General features: G+C 37.7%; 1 protein-coding gene and 1 non-coding gene across 7 annotated transcripts in view; both read right to left on the bottom strand.

Moving 5' to 3' along the window:
* The window catches only part of si:ch211-200p22.4 (phosphatidylinositol-binding clathrin assembly protein), a 122,694-nt gene that overhangs the window by 16,136 nt on the left and 87,587 nt on the right, over positions 1–18,971 (bottom strand). For 5 of the 6 annotated variants that reach the window (XM_037976577.1, XM_037976579.1, XM_037976578.1 and 2 more), the window contains 6 exons: positions 17,448–17,584; positions 16,306–16,406; positions 11,539–11,649; positions 3,173–3,319; positions 2,588–2,615; positions 1,555–1,687 (listed from right to left, as the gene is read on the bottom strand). In XM_037976577.1, coding sequence (XP_037832505.1) covers positions 1,555–1,687; positions 2,588–2,615; positions 3,173–3,319; positions 11,539–11,649; positions 16,306–16,406; positions 17,448–17,584 — 657 coding nt within the window. The remainder of the gene's footprint in view (positions 1–1,554; positions 1,688–2,587; positions 2,616–3,172; positions 3,320–11,538; positions 11,650–16,305; positions 16,407–17,447; positions 17,585–18,971) is intronic. The other variant, XM_037976582.1, reaches the window with a different exon arrangement.
* On the bottom strand, positions 424–543 carry LOC112451276. The gene has a single exon (XR_003040062.1). It is a non-coding gene; the product is annotated as a U6atac minor spliceosomal RNA (small nuclear RNA).

Below are 18,971 nucleotides of genomic sequence, written 5' to 3'. Positions count from 1 at the left end.
ATCATTTTGGAGGTGGTTTCTTGAAGAGAAGATGGTTAACACTCTGGATTTAGTTATTTTAGACCTTGCTAGCTTTGAATAGAACTAGGCCAGCTGGTTTCTTTTATTATTTAGACATCCAGAATGTGGAATGTGGTCTAATAAAACCACATAAAGCAGATAACTAACTGGTTTTTCCATTTGTCTTGAACAGACTGAAGGTAAAAAACAATGCTGTCATTTAAACACTTGTGGATCTGCTGGAGAACAAGTATTGTTCATGTACAACCAGAGAATACTTTACAGGCATGATAATAAGCTCATTCGTGACCCAAAATGGATTGCACAGATTTTCTTAACAGATCACTTAATCATCTCATCTTCCTCTACATATAAAGGCAAATAAACAAAACGTCACATATGCATAGTAAGCACCATTAATTAGCACAGATGTAGCCTTTCTTGTTCAAGAAAACCTAAGCCAAGAACCAGAATATATATATATATATATTTTTTTTTTTTTAATCAAGAGGAGTGCTAACCTTCTTTCCTTTCATACAACACATAATGGCTAACTTTGAATTCATCAATAAAAAATATACGATGAATGCACTGGGAAATATCAGATTATTTTTGAGTTTTGGATTGACTATTTATTACTCAAACAGGTCATATTGAAAACTATATGATTCTAGGCAATCAATTGGTGCATCCATAGTGTCCATCTACACTTTGCCCCCTGCTGGATCAAGTAGTTCTGTTTAAATGATGGTAGTGGTTTGTTGGCCAAACTTGGCAAAATTCTTTTTCCTGTCAGTCTACTTTATAAATTACCATTATAGTAATCTTGTTGGATACACTAAAAAATGATTTACAAGTTCAAAAGTTTGTCGGAACAGGAATTACAAACCGTATTTTCCGGATTGTAAGGCACACTTTAAAGCATTTAATTATCTCAAAAAATGACGGTGCGCCTTGTAATCTGGACCGCCTTATATATGTAAGAAGTGGAAGCATTTATACTTGACATTTACGTCGGTGCAGTATTCGTCCGTGGGTTTTGAACCACTTGATTATCTTTGTGATCTCTCATAAAAGGATCATATAAATGCTGACACAGGCGAACCAGCTCCGCTAGAGCACTGAAATCATCCATTTTGCGTAAAGTTACAAAAACTGCGAGGTGCACGATGATGTGCCTTATAGTCTTGTGCACTTTATATATGACAAAAGTTTTTAAAAAAAAAACATTCATTGACAGTGCGTCCTATTGTGCGGAAAACACGTCAGAGTTTCTGAAACATGGAAAGAAAAGATGAGGTATTTGGTTACTCAAAGGAAATACTAAGAGAACAGTGGCCTAATTTAATGTTTCTTTTATAGGTGGAGTTTCCTTTTGTTTGCAAAAGGAAATTGCAAATGGTAATTTCAACTTTGAATTTAAAACTGTTCTTGAATAAAAACAAGAAATTATTGCTGCCTTTCAGGACTTGCAGACACCTTGCGAGACCCTTTCAAGCATATGTGGGTATTTGTATGTGTGTGTGTGTCCACAGTGTGTTGACGTCTCCTCACCACATGTGGTACAGGGATGGGCTGTGGGGCCATGGGCGCAGGGCTCCAATGTGTGGTCGACATGGTCTTATTTTGCCAGTTTTGGCCACCAGTTAGCTTCTTCTCTCCAGTTTGGCTCCACTGCATCTCTGGCCTGTAAAAGACGAGCAAAACACCACAAGAAAGATTCCTGAGAATTTTTACCTTTATACCAACAAGACACAAAGAGACTAAATGAACTTATATTAAAGGCTGGCTCAGTCTGAAGTGGTGGTGGAGAAAAGGATGCTGAACAAACTGTTGTTTATAAAGGACAAGGCAGAACATCCTCTCCACCTCTCGCTGGATCGACAGCAAAGCAACTTTGCTAAGAGATTGCTAAAGCTCTGCTGTCGTAGCAACATTACAGGAAGTCTTTCCTGCCACAGGCCATCACACTGTAAACAAATCTGTCACCTCTGACCGCAGGAAATGTTGTATCTGTTTGGTAAAGATTAAATCAGATTTTGCAGTTTAAGCCATTTTCGGCACAGTTTGATTCTTATTTTTGCATAGATTTTGCATATATTCTTTTTTTTGCAGTTTTATTGATTGCACAATCATATTGACTGCTGTACAGTTTTAATGTTGTTTTTTTTTTACACTGTTTTAATTATTTTTGTCTATTGGTGCAACAAAGAAATTTCCCAGACTACTGAAGGAATTAATAAATTACATCTATTTATCCATTGACTCAAACCTGTTGCAACCTAAACTGTTGCTCTCTATAGATTTTAGTGTTAAAAAAAAATATATATATATATATATATTTTTTTATAAAAAAAAATTTTTTATATATAAAAAAAAAATATATATATATATATATATATTTTATTTATTTATTTTTTCCCCATAAATCTTGACACTTACAAATCTACTTGTTAACATTTTTTTAAGAGTTTAACAACAAAAACAATTTCTCCTTTTTCCAGGATTCTTGACAACTTAAAGGTAGCTTACTTCTGTGAACATCTAAATCTTGATCTAAAAGCTGAACTTAAGCTCAAAAACTTACTTCTTGGCTGATGATCCAAACTGGAGATCTAAAGAAGAAAGCAAACAGAGACATGAGTGATCACACATAAGGGAAAGTTAAAAAAAAGAGGTGTTTTATCTTCTCTTTCTTATTTCTCTGGTTTATTTCACAACATTTAGAGGTCCTTAAACAAAATTCTTTACTGATGTACTAATGTAATTGCTAAACATATGTAATGTTAGCTACTGGCTTCTCAATTAATAACTGTGTTGTTTTTATGACTTTGCATTTTTGTGTTTTTATGATGTAAAGCACTTTGATTTGCCTTGTTGCTGAAATGTGCTATACAAACAAACTTGACTTGACTTAATGAAGATGTAAACCTTAAAAGTTAATCACATTAATTTTTTTACACAAGGCTTATAAAAGCAAAAACCAGCTTTTAGTTTCTTGCCTTATAATAACTGTGTACATTAAATGGGTTTTAAACGTTCAATAAATAATCAAAGCCTGGCGTTGAATGTGTTATATTACTGTTCCATCTGCTGCACAGATATTCCACTGTATTTTTTTTTCTTTCTTTCTTTGTGTTCACACATTCATGAGTGTCAACACTCCACTCACTGCCCACGAGGTTGGCCAGAGAAGAGTCGAGGTCGTTGGCTAGCAGCTTCCCTCCGGGATGGATGGTCATCTGAGGAGCAGCAGCAGGAGGCGGGGCGGTGTGTGCAGGAACGGTAGGCTTTAATAGCTCTCCCAGAGCATCAAAACCTAGAAAAAAAATCCCCTCACATGTAAATGAGTCGAGAGGAAGACGTGTATGTTTGATCTGAGAGGCTTCAAACAACATTGAACAGATCATGTGGAGGGTTTGTAGCTTTCTAAAGAGATGAAAAGAAGGAGAAAAGCAAGAGTAAAACACATTTCGTTTCATTTTCTGGTAGGAGACAGACCCGTGCGTTTGCTAAACCTGTACACAAAACAGCAATAGCTGTTTGGATTTTCTTCAAATGTAAAGAAACAAAAGTTATTTTCTTAAGCAGCAAAAAGAGTAGATTTACAAGCACTCATCTGTTCTCAACATGTATTTATTCTAATGACTTTAAAATGTTATATTTAAACTAGTACATACGTACAGTAGAAAATTAAATCAAATCTACTTTACTTTAGACTGATTCACATTGTGCTTATGAATTCAGTTTGATTTACTTAAAAGAAAGAATTTCAACTCTTATTTTAGATTCATAATTATGTTGTCCTTTTGCCTAGATAAAAAAAGGACTAAAATTTTGTAGAAAACAGTAAACAGAGAGATGCTTTCTGTTACTTCTATTACTTTCACTGATGTCAGCTACATTCAGTTTATTCAGAGGACTGATTTCTGTAGAAAACCCTTTCATGGGAACCATCCTGTATAAAAATTAAGACCACTACTGGTGTTTAATATTTCTGCAACTACTATTTTTATACAGTAGGTTGAATCTTGATAACAGCTGTTAAAACAACTCAGAATCTAAGTCCTCTTCATAATAGATAACATCCCACTCTTAAGTACAAAAATCAGCCAAAATGCAGATGATCTTTGCAGCGTCTTAGTGAGGTTTTCAGGTGTTCATTAAGAATGACGTGGGCTCCCCATTCTGTGTGACACAGCGAGATCACTCCATGATGTTTTGAGGCATAAACAAAACTTCCGTAGTGAGATTGTGGTGGTTTATTACCATGGTGGCAGCGTATTAGAGGCATGGGTGAACCGTGACGGAGCGTGGTGACAACATGTCTATGATGTAGGGCTGGCAAAAGAATCTGAAGCAGGATTGGCTCAGGCCTGGGCTCTGATCCCATCACACTGAAAGTAGTGGTAATATTGTGCTGGTGCTCTTCTTGTGCATTGCTGCGTCCTGGCGTATAGAGAGTGGTGAGAGTGCAGGAGAGCATTTCAGGGATGCAAAAATAGCAGGGAAAATACTTATTTGGTAAAAATGAATACTAAGAGTGTTATAGTATGATTGCCTTCACACAGAAGGTGGTTGTTGAGAGCTTAGTGTTGTCATCCAGTGTGAAGGGGGCCTTAAAAATACACTGACTGTAACGTCACATTGTTGAGCTTAATATTAAAACAATCCTGAAAGCCAGCATCTTACTGTTGGTAAACTGCATTTACAAGGGAGTCTCCAAAATGTCTTGAAACATTCATGAAAGTTCTCAATTTACTTGTGTGAGTCTCCTAAATTTTGAACATATTTAAAAGAAGAAAAAAAAGGGGAAAAAAAGTGTGCAACAAATTTTCTCTTAAAATAGTTGTAGAGTGTTGCTGGCGTCTCAAACCCTCCTCCTCCTCCTCATTCTAGTTTCCATAAAATCTTGAAAACTAGAGCTGTATTTTGACACCTGCACAAGAGCTCACCTGGTAGAAAATATTCAAAGCTACAGCTCCAGATGAGCCAAAGAGAAAAAAGGAGTTCAAGAAGTAAATGTAAAGGTTTTTGTATGAGTTATAAGACTTAATGCTGAATCTAATTTTCTCAACTTTTCAAACATGTCAACCTTTGCTAAGACCACTTGAATGAGTCTGAGGACACATTTAATCTAAGAAAAGCTTTACTGTTCCTCCTAATACTAACCTGAATCTAACAGTCTGACTTTATGTTAATTAAATTCTTTATAACTTGTTTTGAACCTTCACCTACACTAGCAGATCTATCTGTCTGAAGCAGATATTTCCACTCACATCATGCAGCAGCCTATAATTCCTGACTCAGTAGCTTGTAGAAGTTCATCTAGATGACTGATTTATCTGCTAGTCTTGGCTGTCATGGTTAAATTGTGACTCAGCACATAGAGTAGTTTGGAACGTGCAAGCGTCTGTGAGAAAAGTGTGTGAAAGGTGTTTTGTTTGGTCAATAGATGCAGACGATGGAGTCATTTCCTGAGTTGGTGTACATGTGCATGAAAGAGACCGCAGTAACAACTCCCCATGTCAGCGTTCATTCAGCTAATGGGTCTTTATGGCCCTGCTGGTTTAAACCTGGAGGTGTGACTGCTAAAGTGTGTTGGGTGAGTAAAATAAAAGCAAAACAGAGGGTGAGAGGAGAAAAAAAATATTATGACAAGATTTTTTTAATGCAATTTTATGCATGATTGGGAATCCAACTCATGCTAGGGCTTTGAAAAATAAGTTGTACAAAGCAAAAAAGGAAAACAAATTGCTCTAAATGGACAGCATCTACTCACAAAAACAGGTGTGTGTGTGGAGNGGGGGGCAGATAGGCAACTGCTGGTGAAGAAAGGAGGAGGATTAATATTTAGTTAGAAGCGGTGCGTCGGTCTGACAGTAGTGCTGAGTGAAGAGAATCTGAAAAACACTGTTCCTGCTAACTTAGCAGATGAGAGGGGAAAAAAAGGAAAGCAGAGAAAACATACAGACAGGAAAAATTAGAAAGAAGAAAATCAAAGAGGATGAAAAATCAAGAGGAAATAGGGCACGAGGGAGGAAAGCTACTTTTGCACACAATCTTTTTATTTCTCTAGACTCCAATTTCTCTATCATTGTCATCACTCTGATAAAATGCTCTGGCAATGCGGGTGACTTATTCTTTTTTCTTTTGTTGTTTCTTAAATGTCCATGTCAGCGAGGCTTTGTAAATTAAACTGAACCAATGAGAGGCTATATAGCAAAATTTTATTCAATAGATCAGACACTACAGGGCAGCAAGAAAAAAATGAGAGTGAATCAGATGAGAGGAGGAGGAAGGGAAGGATGAGAAGAAGCAAGCCCTGAGACTTGTATTGAACAGGGAAAATAATGATATCAGCGTTAGGTTAGGTGAGCCAGCATCAGTTCTAAATGTCAATATACTTTAAATTCGAACGAAAGGAAGGAAAGAAGCAAATCCTTTACAATAGTTCATCTAAAAATCACAAACCTGAACAGAAATGTAATAAAACAGCATTATCCAAGCCTCACTACACAAACAGAGTGCTCACCGTCTCTGGCTGTATCGTACTTAAGGATCCCTGACAGCCTTTTTACAGATAAAACACACTTCTTAGAAGATATCATTAATGCAGAGCTGATATACAAGAATAATAAATATATATATGAAAACTTATTTTGATCAACTTTATCAAGCTGATTAATTAATTTGTAATTTATTTTGAACTTTTTTTTGTTAAAGGGGACATATTATGCAAAATTCACTTTTTACATGATTTTGTACTTTCATCTGGGTATCTTCTGCTTCTAGAAACAGTCCAAGCGCAAAAAAACGGCAGGTCACTCAGGTTTGTCTAAACTAACATTAGAACTTTTTTAATAAAAGAGAAGAAAGATTGGGAAATTTTTTTTTAACTGATCTTTACCAGGCGGCCCCCTGACTGGAGGCGGCGTCTGACCCTGCTGCTGGCCGAGCTGATCCTGGCCTTGTTTTATCCTTTTTTTATTTTTATTTTTTTTGAATTAATAAAGATATAAATGTTTGTCAGATCTGCAGTGTTTAATCCTTGAGAGAGTTTTTATGTTTTGAGACGGGATACTGAGTTGGGGGCGTGGCCAACAGCAGCTTATTTGCATTAAAGTGAAGTAGCCCTAAAACCTCTCATTCTTAAATGAGCTCAAAACAGGCAGAACTGATCAGGTGAAATCTCAATATCTGTGAATGATTTTGTGTATTAAATTTAATTAACATATTTTGTACAGCCCACAGACCTATCCTGACTTGTTCAAGGAAGCAGAATAGGTCCGCTTTAAACTAGAAGCACTCTGACAGCGCAAACCTCTGACAAGGCCATAGCATCATTAAAATATAGTTCAATCCAGATCACCAGCAAAATTTAATCAATAGTTTTTTGTTACAACCTCAACATTTACTGAAAATTTCATCAAAATCTAATAACTAGTTTTGCTTATTCAAAGGCAGCTCAAATGACTGGATTTTATGTAGCTTCAGGGTTGGTAGACTTACCAGAACAGATCCAACTTCATCTTTTAATTTGATAAATACATCATCCCAAACTTATCAGAGTCCAGTCACTACAGTGGTGGTTCATTTTTACCTTCCATTTCTTCTTTTATATGGGGATATTTAGAATAAGTGAAAACAAACCTAAACCTAAACAAGGTTTTAACAAAAAACCTGTGACCTTGATTTTTGATCCCATGACCTTGAGATCAATAGGGATCATCCTTGACCCATGAGGTGTGCAGTTTTACATTCCTACAATACACAGTTGCAGAGTTAGAGCAGAAGGTCACCTGTGACCTTGACCCCAGATCGTGATCTGGATCACCATCAAAAGTTAATCAATTGTTTCTTGTGACAACTCCGTTTCCTGAAAATTTAATCAAAATCTGTTTTTTGTTTTTTTCAAGTAATCTTGTAACAGATCGACATTTATGTAAATAATTTCCTGACAGTTTTTGTAACATTTGTTGCTTGCAGGTGCTTTAGAGACATCACTGGTGATGCTCAAGTAGCCACTTGCACACCGGTCTCTCTAATTTGATCACAGTTATACCCATGATGGTAATAATTATTGGAATTATTGTAATAATTAAGTTCAAATAGAGGAATCCTGAGTACCACCAGTGGAACTTGTACCACAGTTTGAAAGATATGACTACCACAAAAATAGTTTTAGGTTTTATTGTCCAGCTCTAGCTAAAAATGGTTAAAATCAACACAAAAATGCAGAGAATATTAAGGTATTTTATATGTGAGGAGAAAGGAGGAGAGCAGATGGAAAGGAGTTGCCTGGGTGATTCTTGCCTTGTGAAGTGTGATAAGGAGACAGTAAAGCAAACAATGACAAAGATGAAACAAAAGGAAGCAGAGAGACGAGGAGAAGGAGGAAGGTGAGAATGGTGTGAACAACAACAAAACAGATGAGCAGAAACTGACAGATGGGATAGAGGAAAATGACAGAAGATGTGTGAACAGACTCTGACAAACATACAGACACAGAAATACACAGATAATGCATTTACACACCTGAAAGCAACCAGAGACACACAGTAGCTGAATACATTATTTGAGATGTTGCCAGTTCCCAAGATGATGTACTGGTTGATATAATAGTTTCAACACATACTTCATTAACAAAAAAGTCTGTTTAAAGCTAAAACCAGATTGCCTAAAACTGTAAGACTGGAGGAAATGCGGATGAAGTTAAACAAGGTGAAAGAAAAAACAAAACAAAATCACTACATAAAACTTGCCTTCAGATTATTTTTGTAAGATTTTACCACAGATTTATTGTTTATGATAAATGACTAATACCTGGGTGATATTTTTGTTTAAGGTCATCTAAACAAGTGTAAACTAAACATGCTGTGAGTGTCGCTCTAAAACAGCTGGATGACTGATGCAGACAAACCAAGCTGGGTTGATTGATGGATACTGTCACAGTGAAACAAACAACAAAAAGTCAGATTATAAACTTGAACCTAAAACAACAGCTGGAGTCTTTACTTTGAAATGTACAACAAAATGATGCAATTATGTGTAAAAGTGTGGAATTATGTGGTGTGGGAGTTTTTAGAGCAGTCATCCTCCACTGAGAGAGTCGTCAGTTCAAATCCTGGCAGCAGTTGGACGTCGAAGTGTCCCTGGACAAATCACTGAACCCCTCATTTCCTCCAATGTGTGCCATATCAGTGTATGAATGCAGTCTAAAGCACTGATCATTAGACTCTATAGAATGATTTATTCAGATTAGCTTTGTAGAGATGTAGTAGAGTGCTGTACAAGTGTGTGTGTGTGGATGGGTAAATGAGGGCACAGATTGTGTTGTGAAGTGCTTTGAGTAGCCTGGTTGGCTAGAAAGTAAAGTCCATTTAAAATTGAAAGTCAAAGACTAAACTTACCTTTTCTACAAAGGAATGATGGCTTAAGATGATACAATTTTTTCCACCACAGAAATTATAGTAGTATAATTGCAGATAATTTAAAATGATGCAACATTCTGAACTTCTTATGTTCTTTATGAAAGAAAGTTGTATTTATCTGCCTTTTTATGAAATTGTACAACCACCCATGTGTGTTAAAACTCTACTGGAGTGTCATGGGACACAAAAAGGTTAAAAAGCAGTAAGATCGATTGTGTCAACTGTTAGAAGGTTAAAAGAAAGTGAGCTAATAAAAGGACTCCGAGGTAAAATGTCAGACCTGCAGCACTGAGACATCAGTCTAAAGCTGTTAACACAAGAAGTCAGGCAGAGGTAGTAAAAGAACAGGTTCCTACACATTCTCCCATCTATTCTGACGTTAAGGGGATTACAAAAAAGCCAACTGTTTCTTTTTCTGCTCTTAAAAGGATAGTTCAGATCTTTGAAAGTAAGGTTCTGCGGAGAACTTATGAACAACTATTATCTTATCTGTTATAGATAGCTCTTTGAACAAGCTCAGTTTAGAGAAATGGAAAAAATTACCCCGACCCAGGAGCTAATGACTAGTCTGAGCATGATCAAGGCCGAAGTAAGTTCTTGTTAAGTTCTTCTTAAAACGAATTCAATTTAGACAATTACACAGAGGTTCTTGTAAACGCTAATTTAAAATCCTTTACAAAACTGACAATTTTACTTTAATAACTGCATCAGAATTATTATGATATTCCAACCATAAGTGCCCGAGACTGCATCTTAGCTTATACACCTTACCTAACCTGTTATCTCAGGTTTTATGTTATTATTAATATAATGAGCAACTGTTGATGTAAAGATTCATAAAATAGTGATGGAATAACCTGCAACAAATATTTGGGGGTTAGGAGATGTTTTAAGACTGTCCACAATCCACTTTGGTCCTAGCATCCCTAAGATTATTAGTTAGCTCACAAATCCAGTCAGATTTAAACTTTATTTCTCCATGATGAGATCTTTCAAACAGCTATCTACAACAGATAAGATATTGAATATATTTCCACAGATTCCCACTTAAAGTCTGTTTGAAGGTCAAACGCTGTAATTGTAAACCATTTTTATATTTACTTTTTTCAGCTCTAATAGCTGTTATACAATATTATATAATAGCCGTTTTTTTCTCAGTTCAGTCTCTCGCGTAACAAGATCAGAATATACATATATAAAAGAACTTCAAATATTCCTTATTTATTACAGCAAAGTATATTAGATGCAACATTCTTTTGTTTAGCTTACATTAAGTAAAATTAGTCATTTGTACTTTAAGACCAAACAGTTTTCAGAACTCTTGGATTACTGTGAAAGATGTCAAGAAAAAGTATAAAGTGGAGGAACATCCTGTCACTTCCTGCTCTTTCACATGACCATGTTTCCCTTGAGGTGAAAAAACTGTTAAACTTCTGGGGACAACCTGAAAATAAGATTGTTCAACAGGTGGGATTAATTATTCATAATTTTTCCACAGAATCCACATTAAGAGATCTAAACTATTGCTTTAATAATTTTACAACTGATCATCCTGGTTTAACTTATTAATGAAAAACTATCTAAATAAATAGGTTTAAAGAGAGAAGATTTGATAAACTTTACGTTAGTTATTTTCTTTCGTTCTTTTCTTTAAATTGTGGTAGAACTCTGGATGAAAAGACAGTCCTAGAATCTGTTCATTTTTGAAACCTTGAAGGTTTTTTGTTCCTAAATAACTTGATTTTCATCACAGCTGGTTTGTAGCAAACATGTAGTCACTAATATCTTAAAATTTTAAAGTCCAAATTATGCAATTTTGAACATTTGGAACTGAGTTTTTAGGACCTTCTAAAATTCAGACTGAGTTTTGAAGTTTTGTGACAACCATTTTGTGTGTTTTTATACCTTCTTTTAGAAGAATTAGGATTACTGTCATAAGAAAGTTTTGTGATGGAGTTAGAAAGCCCACCAAGCAGGACGAAAAACGACAGGTTGGTGAAACTAATCAGGTTAGTTAAATGAAGCACTCGTGCTGCCATTGAAGCCAAAAAGATTTTTCAGTCTAATGCTGTCTGAACAGACAGACAGGCAGAGAGGGCTTTACCAGCTGCAGGTTGTGGGCCGTTGTTACTGGATGTTTCTTTATTCCCAAACACAGCATCAAAATCTACAGTCATGGCCGGCGCGGTGCTCTGCAGCGGCTGGTTCTCCAGTCCTGAGGAAGGCAGTTAAACATGACTGATTACCATCCTGTTTTGTTGCTATTTAGGCTGCATCAGACAGATGCTGGAGCAGCTTTATCCCAAATCTCTTTGCAAATGACACCACTGTATATGCAAACAGACCGATTTTATAGAAATATAGTAGCTTCACCACCATCTCCAGCTACACTAATCCGATCAGATTAGGAACTGGTACGTTTGGGTCCTCAGTGTACTTCCATCATTGTCATTTTGTAAAAATGGGATGTAAAAATGTTCAGGCTGTTGGGAACATGAGGCTTTGAGAGGAGAGCTAATCCTGTGCTCTAGGAAATCCATAGATATACCATTTGTTTTTTTTGTTTTTTTATCCCCCTTGATGATTCAGGTTTAAAGCCTCAGGGAGCAGTTGTCTGAATATAACACTAGTCTTATAAAATACAATTATTATGAAACTCAGGTGGGAAATAAACTAGACATAACATCCTTCTACCAATATACCCACTGTCCCTCCTCTGCTCATGTCCAAATCATCTCAGTCTGGTCTCTCTAACTTTATCTCCCAGTCATTCAACCTGTGATGTACCTCTGATGACCTCATTCCTAATCCTATCCATCCTCATCCCTCCCAAGGAGAACCTCAACATCTTCAGCTCTGTCATTTCCAGTTCTGTCTCCTGTCTTTTTGTCAGTCCCACTGTCTCCAAACCATACAACATATCTTATCTCACCACTGTCTTGTAAACCTTTCCTTTGACCTTTGCTGCCATCATTTTGTCACAAATAACTCCTGAAACTTTTCTCCATCCACTCCATCCTGCCTGGACTCTCTTCTTCACCTCTTTACCACACTCCCCGTTTTACTGGACATTCGACCCTAAGTACTTGAAGTCCTGCACCTTTGTGACCTCTGCTCCTTGTAGCATCATAGTCCACGGGGATTCCTGTCTGACCTCATCTGTTAGTCTGTCCATCACCAGAGCAAACAAGAAGGGGCTCAGAGCTGATCCTTGATGCACTCCCACCTCCACAATGAAGCTATCAGTCACTCCTACAGCACACCTCACCACTGTCCTGCTGTCCTCATACATGTCCTGCTGTCCTCATACATGTCCTGCTGTCCTCATACATGTCCTGTACCAGTCTGACATACTTCTCTGCCACTCCAGATTTCCTCATACAACACCACAGCTCCTCCCACAGCACCTTGTCATGTGCTTTTTCTAAATCCAGTGTTTTCATAATAGTTGTATTTTTTTACGTTTCATGTTAAACACTGTACAAACGTTAAGGCTTCTTCAATAAAGCCAGTATCTCATTGGGCTGCAACTGCTGGCAACTAGTTGGTGAACATCTTAAACCCTTCTCAGTTTAGTTTTTGTAAACTTTAGAGTGGTAGAACTGTATTTTGACACTTTTGAGAACTCTCCTGAGACCTAAAACATCTGAGGATACAGCCCTAAATGTCCATGTCTAAAAACTACACAAATGATAAATAACAGTTATTTCAAAAACTGATCCAAATATTCCTATCTTCATTTCAAAAGTGTACTAAAGTGGAATAAATCATAAATGTGTGGGTGGCTGCCAAGGTGGGTACAAAACAGGCTTAGGCAGGTATGATGTTGGAAGAGGTTAGTAACAAAATAATTACACGAGCTAGAATCCCAACAACTAGGGACCTATGTATAAAAGACTGTCCAGCTATCATACAAAAAGTTGGCATGCAGATTTGAAAAGTGCATATGTACAAAAATATTCAGATTTATCAAATCATGTATATGCATGTTTCTGCGCACCTTTCCTTCATACATGCCAATTTACATGAAACTGAGTGTATATGCCCTTCTCTGGCATGCTTCCATTTAAGTATGCAAATAAATGTAAATATGTCCTTGAGGGGTTGATTCTCCTCTCTGCATGATCAAAAATGATGTCTAGATGTGGGAAAATTAGGAATTTCATGGAATGTGAGTCAGAAAGGCTCCTAAATAAGGCAGTGGGGCATAAAAATGTAATTGACACTCTGTCCTCTGGCATTTGGGCCATCCGCAAAGAGGAGTTACAGTTTGTGTGAAGCTGCAGTTGTCCAAGCAGAGCACACCCACAGAAGTAATGGAAAGTTTAAATGGTCAAATATAAAGGTGGGAGTAATGCCAAAGACGGCTGCCCATTGCCTCTCATCTAATAATGTTAGACACCATTTACTGTACATGAATTACACACTGGTATTGTAAATGTAGTGAACCTGGGAACAAATCAGCCATTGATGCATTTTTGAGGTTGAGGCATTTCCCACTTTAAACACGTGTTTAATAACATGTACATCTCTATATTCTACCGTTTATACATGCTGGGGTTGCAGAGGCAATAGATCCAGGAGAGAAACCCAGACATCCCTTTCCCCAATGACACTCTCCAGCTCCTCTTGGGGTATCCCAAGGTATTGTCAAACAAAAGAGGATACATTAACTCTCTAGCAATTTCTGGGTCTGCCCCAAGGTCTCTTCGCAGTGGGACATGCCTGAAAAACCTCCAAAAGGGAAGCGTCCAGGAGGCATCCTAATAAGATGCATCAACCACTTTAACAGACTCCTGATGCGAAGGAGCAGCAGCTCAACTCTGAGCTCCCCCCCAGATGATGAAGCCCCTCACTTTATTTCTAAGGCTGAGCCTGGCCACCCTACAAAGGAAGCTGATTTCAGCCGATTGTATCTGGAAATCTCATGACCATAAGTGAGAGTTGGAACAAATGAACCAGTAAATTTAAAGTTTTGCCTTTCAACTCAATTCTTTCTTTACCATGACCGATCGTAGTAACACCCTTATTACTGTGGACAAGACCCAGAGGTTCCGAAACCAGAAACACTCCTCTTCATGACTGTGCCTCGAGATCCTGTCCATAAATACCACAAACAGGATTGGAGATCAGGGACAGCCCTGGCGGAATCCAACATGCTTGCAGAATGAGCTGGATTTTGTGTCAAGAATACAGACTCAGCTCTTGATTTGGTTATACAGGGACTGGAAAATCCTCAAAAGCAACCCAGGCACCCTATACTCCCTCAGTATTGTCCGGGTCCTCCATGCAATATTGAAGAGACCTGTCAATCATGACAGCCCCTGAATGGCCAGAGCCTTCAGCAACTCAGGGCAAATCTTGTCCACCCCTGGCACTCTGCCACCTGGGAGCTTTTTGACTACCTCTGTGACCTCTGCCATGGTAATGAACTCATCTGCCTTCAAGTGCCTAGACTCTGTCTCCTCAAAGATGGACATGGTGGCCGCATTAAGGAGATCCTCAAAGTGCTTCTTCCACCGCTCAACAATATCCCGAGTTTGGGTCAGCAGTTCCCCACTCAGACAAAGCACGGGCTGAGATGGAGCCTGCTTTCCCTTTCTAAGTCGAACGGCTTGCCACAACCTCCTCGAGGCCAATCAAAAGTTCTTCTCCATGGCCTCTTCGAATTCCTCCAAATTTTGCATCCCCAACCACAGAAGCCACAGTCTTCTGGCCAACGTGTACCTGTCAACTGCTTCAGGAGTCCCCAAGGACATCCAAGTTCTAAAGGCCTCCTTCTTCAGCTTGATGGCCTCCATTACTGCTGGTATCCAGGGCCTCCAGTTTCCGCTGCAACAGGCACCAATGACCTTAAGGCCACAGCTTCTGGATGTTGCATCTGTAATAGAGACCCTGAACATGACCCATTTGGATTCCATGTCCCTGATCTACCCCAGGACACACGAAAAACTCTCTTGGAGGTGTGAGTTGAAGATCTCACAGACAGAGCCAAGTTGTGCAAAGAGGTGAGCTCAACTATATCTAATTGATATCGCTCAACCTCACACACGAGCTGTGGCTCCTTACCTGCCAGTGGGATGACATTCAATGTTCCTAGGGCAAGTTTATGCCACTGGGAATTGTCACGGCGAGGGACTCTCATTTTCACTCAACGTTTATTTTCATACATCCTAAAGTGAGAATGGAACTCAACCCCTGGTCTACATTTCATACATTTATGGTCCAGCTTTAAGTATCTCCACAAGATACTTTGTGTTGTTTTAAAGAAAAGAACAGTGGATTCTAATCTCCAGTGTTAGAGTTAGAGATAAAATCCACAGCCTGCTTAGAAGTAGCTTCCGTTTTAAAACCTGGCCTAATTCTAAGTGGCTTCAGAACAATCCTTTGATATAAAGCCTTTATATCCACATGATCACATCTCCTAAATGTATTTTTGAGCTACATTTTGATTCTAAATAGCAAGATGAAATGTCAGCCTTCTTTCTTCAGAATCACATGGTCCAAGTTGTACAGCACCACTAATGTCTCAAAGTGGAGCTCAGCAACATTTTTCACACTGGCGAACATGAAACCAAGGTTGGGGAGGCAGAATCTCAGCTGACGTTTATTCTGAAAATCTCAATCTAAAGTTACAGGACTTTTTATTTCAAGATACAGCAGAAAAGCTTGACACTTGTTTCAACACAAGACACTGAGTGGGTTACACAACATTGGTTTCTAAGGAGAGAGTGATGGTGGGCGGATGGATTAAAGCCTGCCCGAGGGAATATTTTAACAATAAATCCATTTGTGAACATGTGTATGTGTTACAGGCATCGATGTGACAAATTCACACTGATTCCTTTATAAATGTATGCAAATAACATACCTCCCCAGGCACTGTTGGCATTGGAGATTGAAGGAGTGCTCTGCACAGAAGGAATGAAGGCCGGCTGGAGATCAAACAGGTCACTGTTCAGGTTGGGCACGCTGAAAAGCAAAAGGAAGGGAAACAAAGACAGGTTTAACAAAATTAAAAAGAAAAAAATAACACAAAAGGGAAAGGTAGAGAAATAAATTGGAGGAAAAACAAAGATAATAAAAAGACAAATGGAGACAGAGTGTAAATATTTATTCAATTAAGCATAAATAGCTAAAGCAACCAATAAAAATGTTCATTTGTCACTGATAAAGATTAATCCCCTCTCTCTAAAGGGCTGTAAAAACTTTCAGAGAGCTATAAAACAGTTGGTAACAGTAAATTCAGAGTGTCATAGTGTGTGCATATTGAATCTAAATTCAACTTTGAATAATAAAACTAAACAGTTTTGTTTTGGCTCAATTAAACCTGGATTCAGACAGAATTTGCAGCTTTAAAATAGGTTTCTTTCCCTGCAAAACCTGAGACAGACCCAATGACCTACAAACAGCAACACCTAACAGCATTGTGATCTCATAACTTTCAACATGTTGTCAGACTTTTATATTTTAAACCCTGTAAAAAATGATCAGGTGAAGGAGACGTCTTAATTACAGACTGATGAAGTTAAAGTTGTTCAAATCTTTTACAGTGGGGTTCTATGAAAAGTTACAAACAATTTTTATCTTACTTTTAGTAGATAAAAATGAAGTTGTTCAAAGAGCTGTTTTTTTTAACCTTTTTTTAATTCATTTTGGAGAAACAGAGCTTAATTCTGACCAGATTAATGGGCTAACAGCTAGTCTATCAGTAGGGCAACTCCCGCAGTCTTAAAAAACAAAACAAAACAAAAAAAACTCCAGTCTCTAAAGTTCTCAACAGTTCATGTGAACACTATTTTAGAGACCTTTCCATCACCAGTTTCAAATTATGCAGATCAATTGGCAGAATTATTATAATCTTGATGGAGTTGCAACACCCTGCACAGGAAGTGCTACAGCTAGCTGCTGTTGTTGTTTGCGCTTGCAAATAACCACAAAATTCTATGTAAACACCCATTTATATGGTGGAACTGATGGTTGTGTAAAGGTTTATAATGTGTGTGTGCACACCTGTTAGCAGTCAGTGCAGAGCTGAACAACTCTGGGGTCTGCGTGATATGGTTGTTGTTGTTGGCGCTGCTTATTGACTGGCTGCTGGGGGAAGCAGAAGGGGGGGTCTGCATACTGATCTCCTTCAGACGCTGATCCTGGAAAAGATGCACAAGCATGTGAGGAGCAAGTATAGCAGCACCATGCGCTCAGAAAGAGAAAACTATTCTAGATTTTGACATTGGAAAAAGGGCATGGAAACAAATATATGCTCTGTAAATTCACATTAAGAGCTCAATTGAGTCATGTTGTGTCAAGATATTTTTCTTACAGAATGCACAGGAATAAAAGAGAAAGTGACAAACCATTATTATCATTCTTTTTTTTTTTGTTTTTTGCAAATTTAGTTGGGTTTGGCTTTGAGTATGACGTGAAGAGCCAGAACTCAACTTCACCTACTAATACTGGCTGAAGAGCACACACAACCATAAAATGATATAGTAAGTACTCTAAAATGAATTAGAACAGCTGGTAATTATTAATTCCCAGTATAATAAAACTCCATGGTGCTCTTGTACAGTATTTGACCCTGTTCTGTTGAGACCCAGGTGCCGCTGGATCCAATGTTCTGTTTTCTCTGGTGACACGGATATCAGGAACGTATTGCTGCTGCTCTGACAAAAACAAAGTCAAAGACAAAACAATCATGGTGTTTCAAAGTCTTTTTTTTCCTGAGTCAAGATAAGGAAGTTAATAACTGAGAATAATCGTGAGACTGAAACAGCAGACCTTTCTTTGAGCTAAAAACAAAACAAAAGCCCAACGCTGAAATACAGGGTTTTTGAGTTTTGGAAATCCATACTTTCTCATACTCAATGTTGTGGATTTTTTGGTCAATTTTCAAACACATTGAAATGCCTGTAAATTTACAGAAATAAAAAAATAAAAATTACAAGGTGTGGTTAAAGTTATAATACTGTATTGACATACAAACTATAAAAAAATATCTAGATTAAACTAAGCAGAAACCCACAAACAAACAAACAAAGAAAAAAACCAGCAGAAACCATTAAGAAGTTCTTAATCAATGCAAGCCTCGACGATTAAACTTTTCAGTGATGTGGGCTTGCCACGCATTGGAAATAAGTAAAATAAGGTATTTGAAAAACATTCACTCTTTAAAAGGCAATATTATTTTGAGACGCCCTAAACCTCAGGGCCATGGGCTACAAGCCTTTTGTTTGGAAAGCCTTGGTAAATAATGCGTAAACAGGTACATGATCATAAACAATGTAAGGTCCTTCCAATGAAAGCAAGTGTCTTGTCCAAAGATATGTCAACATATGGAAAAGCTGTGGACTAGGCTGCAAACATTTTCATGAAAGAACTAATGTTATCACCTGAGACAGAGCCATTAATGAAACATGTAATGCTGTATGAATCTATGCATCAGGGGTTCTCAAACAAACTAAAAACAAAGATATCAATGGCTAATACAATAAACTCAAGGCTTGATGTCATAAATGATGACTATATCCATTTTTA

Source organism: Kryptolebias marmoratus, linkage group LG7, assembly GCF_001649575.2.
Source record: "Kryptolebias marmoratus isolate JLee-2015 linkage group LG7, ASM164957v2, whole genome shotgun sequence".
Lineage (NCBI taxonomy): Eukaryota > Metazoa > Chordata > Actinopteri > Cyprinodontiformes > Rivulidae > Kryptolebias > Kryptolebias marmoratus.
The sequence above is the reverse complement of the archived record's forward strand: the minus strand, read 5'-3'. Positions and strand labels throughout refer to the sequence as shown.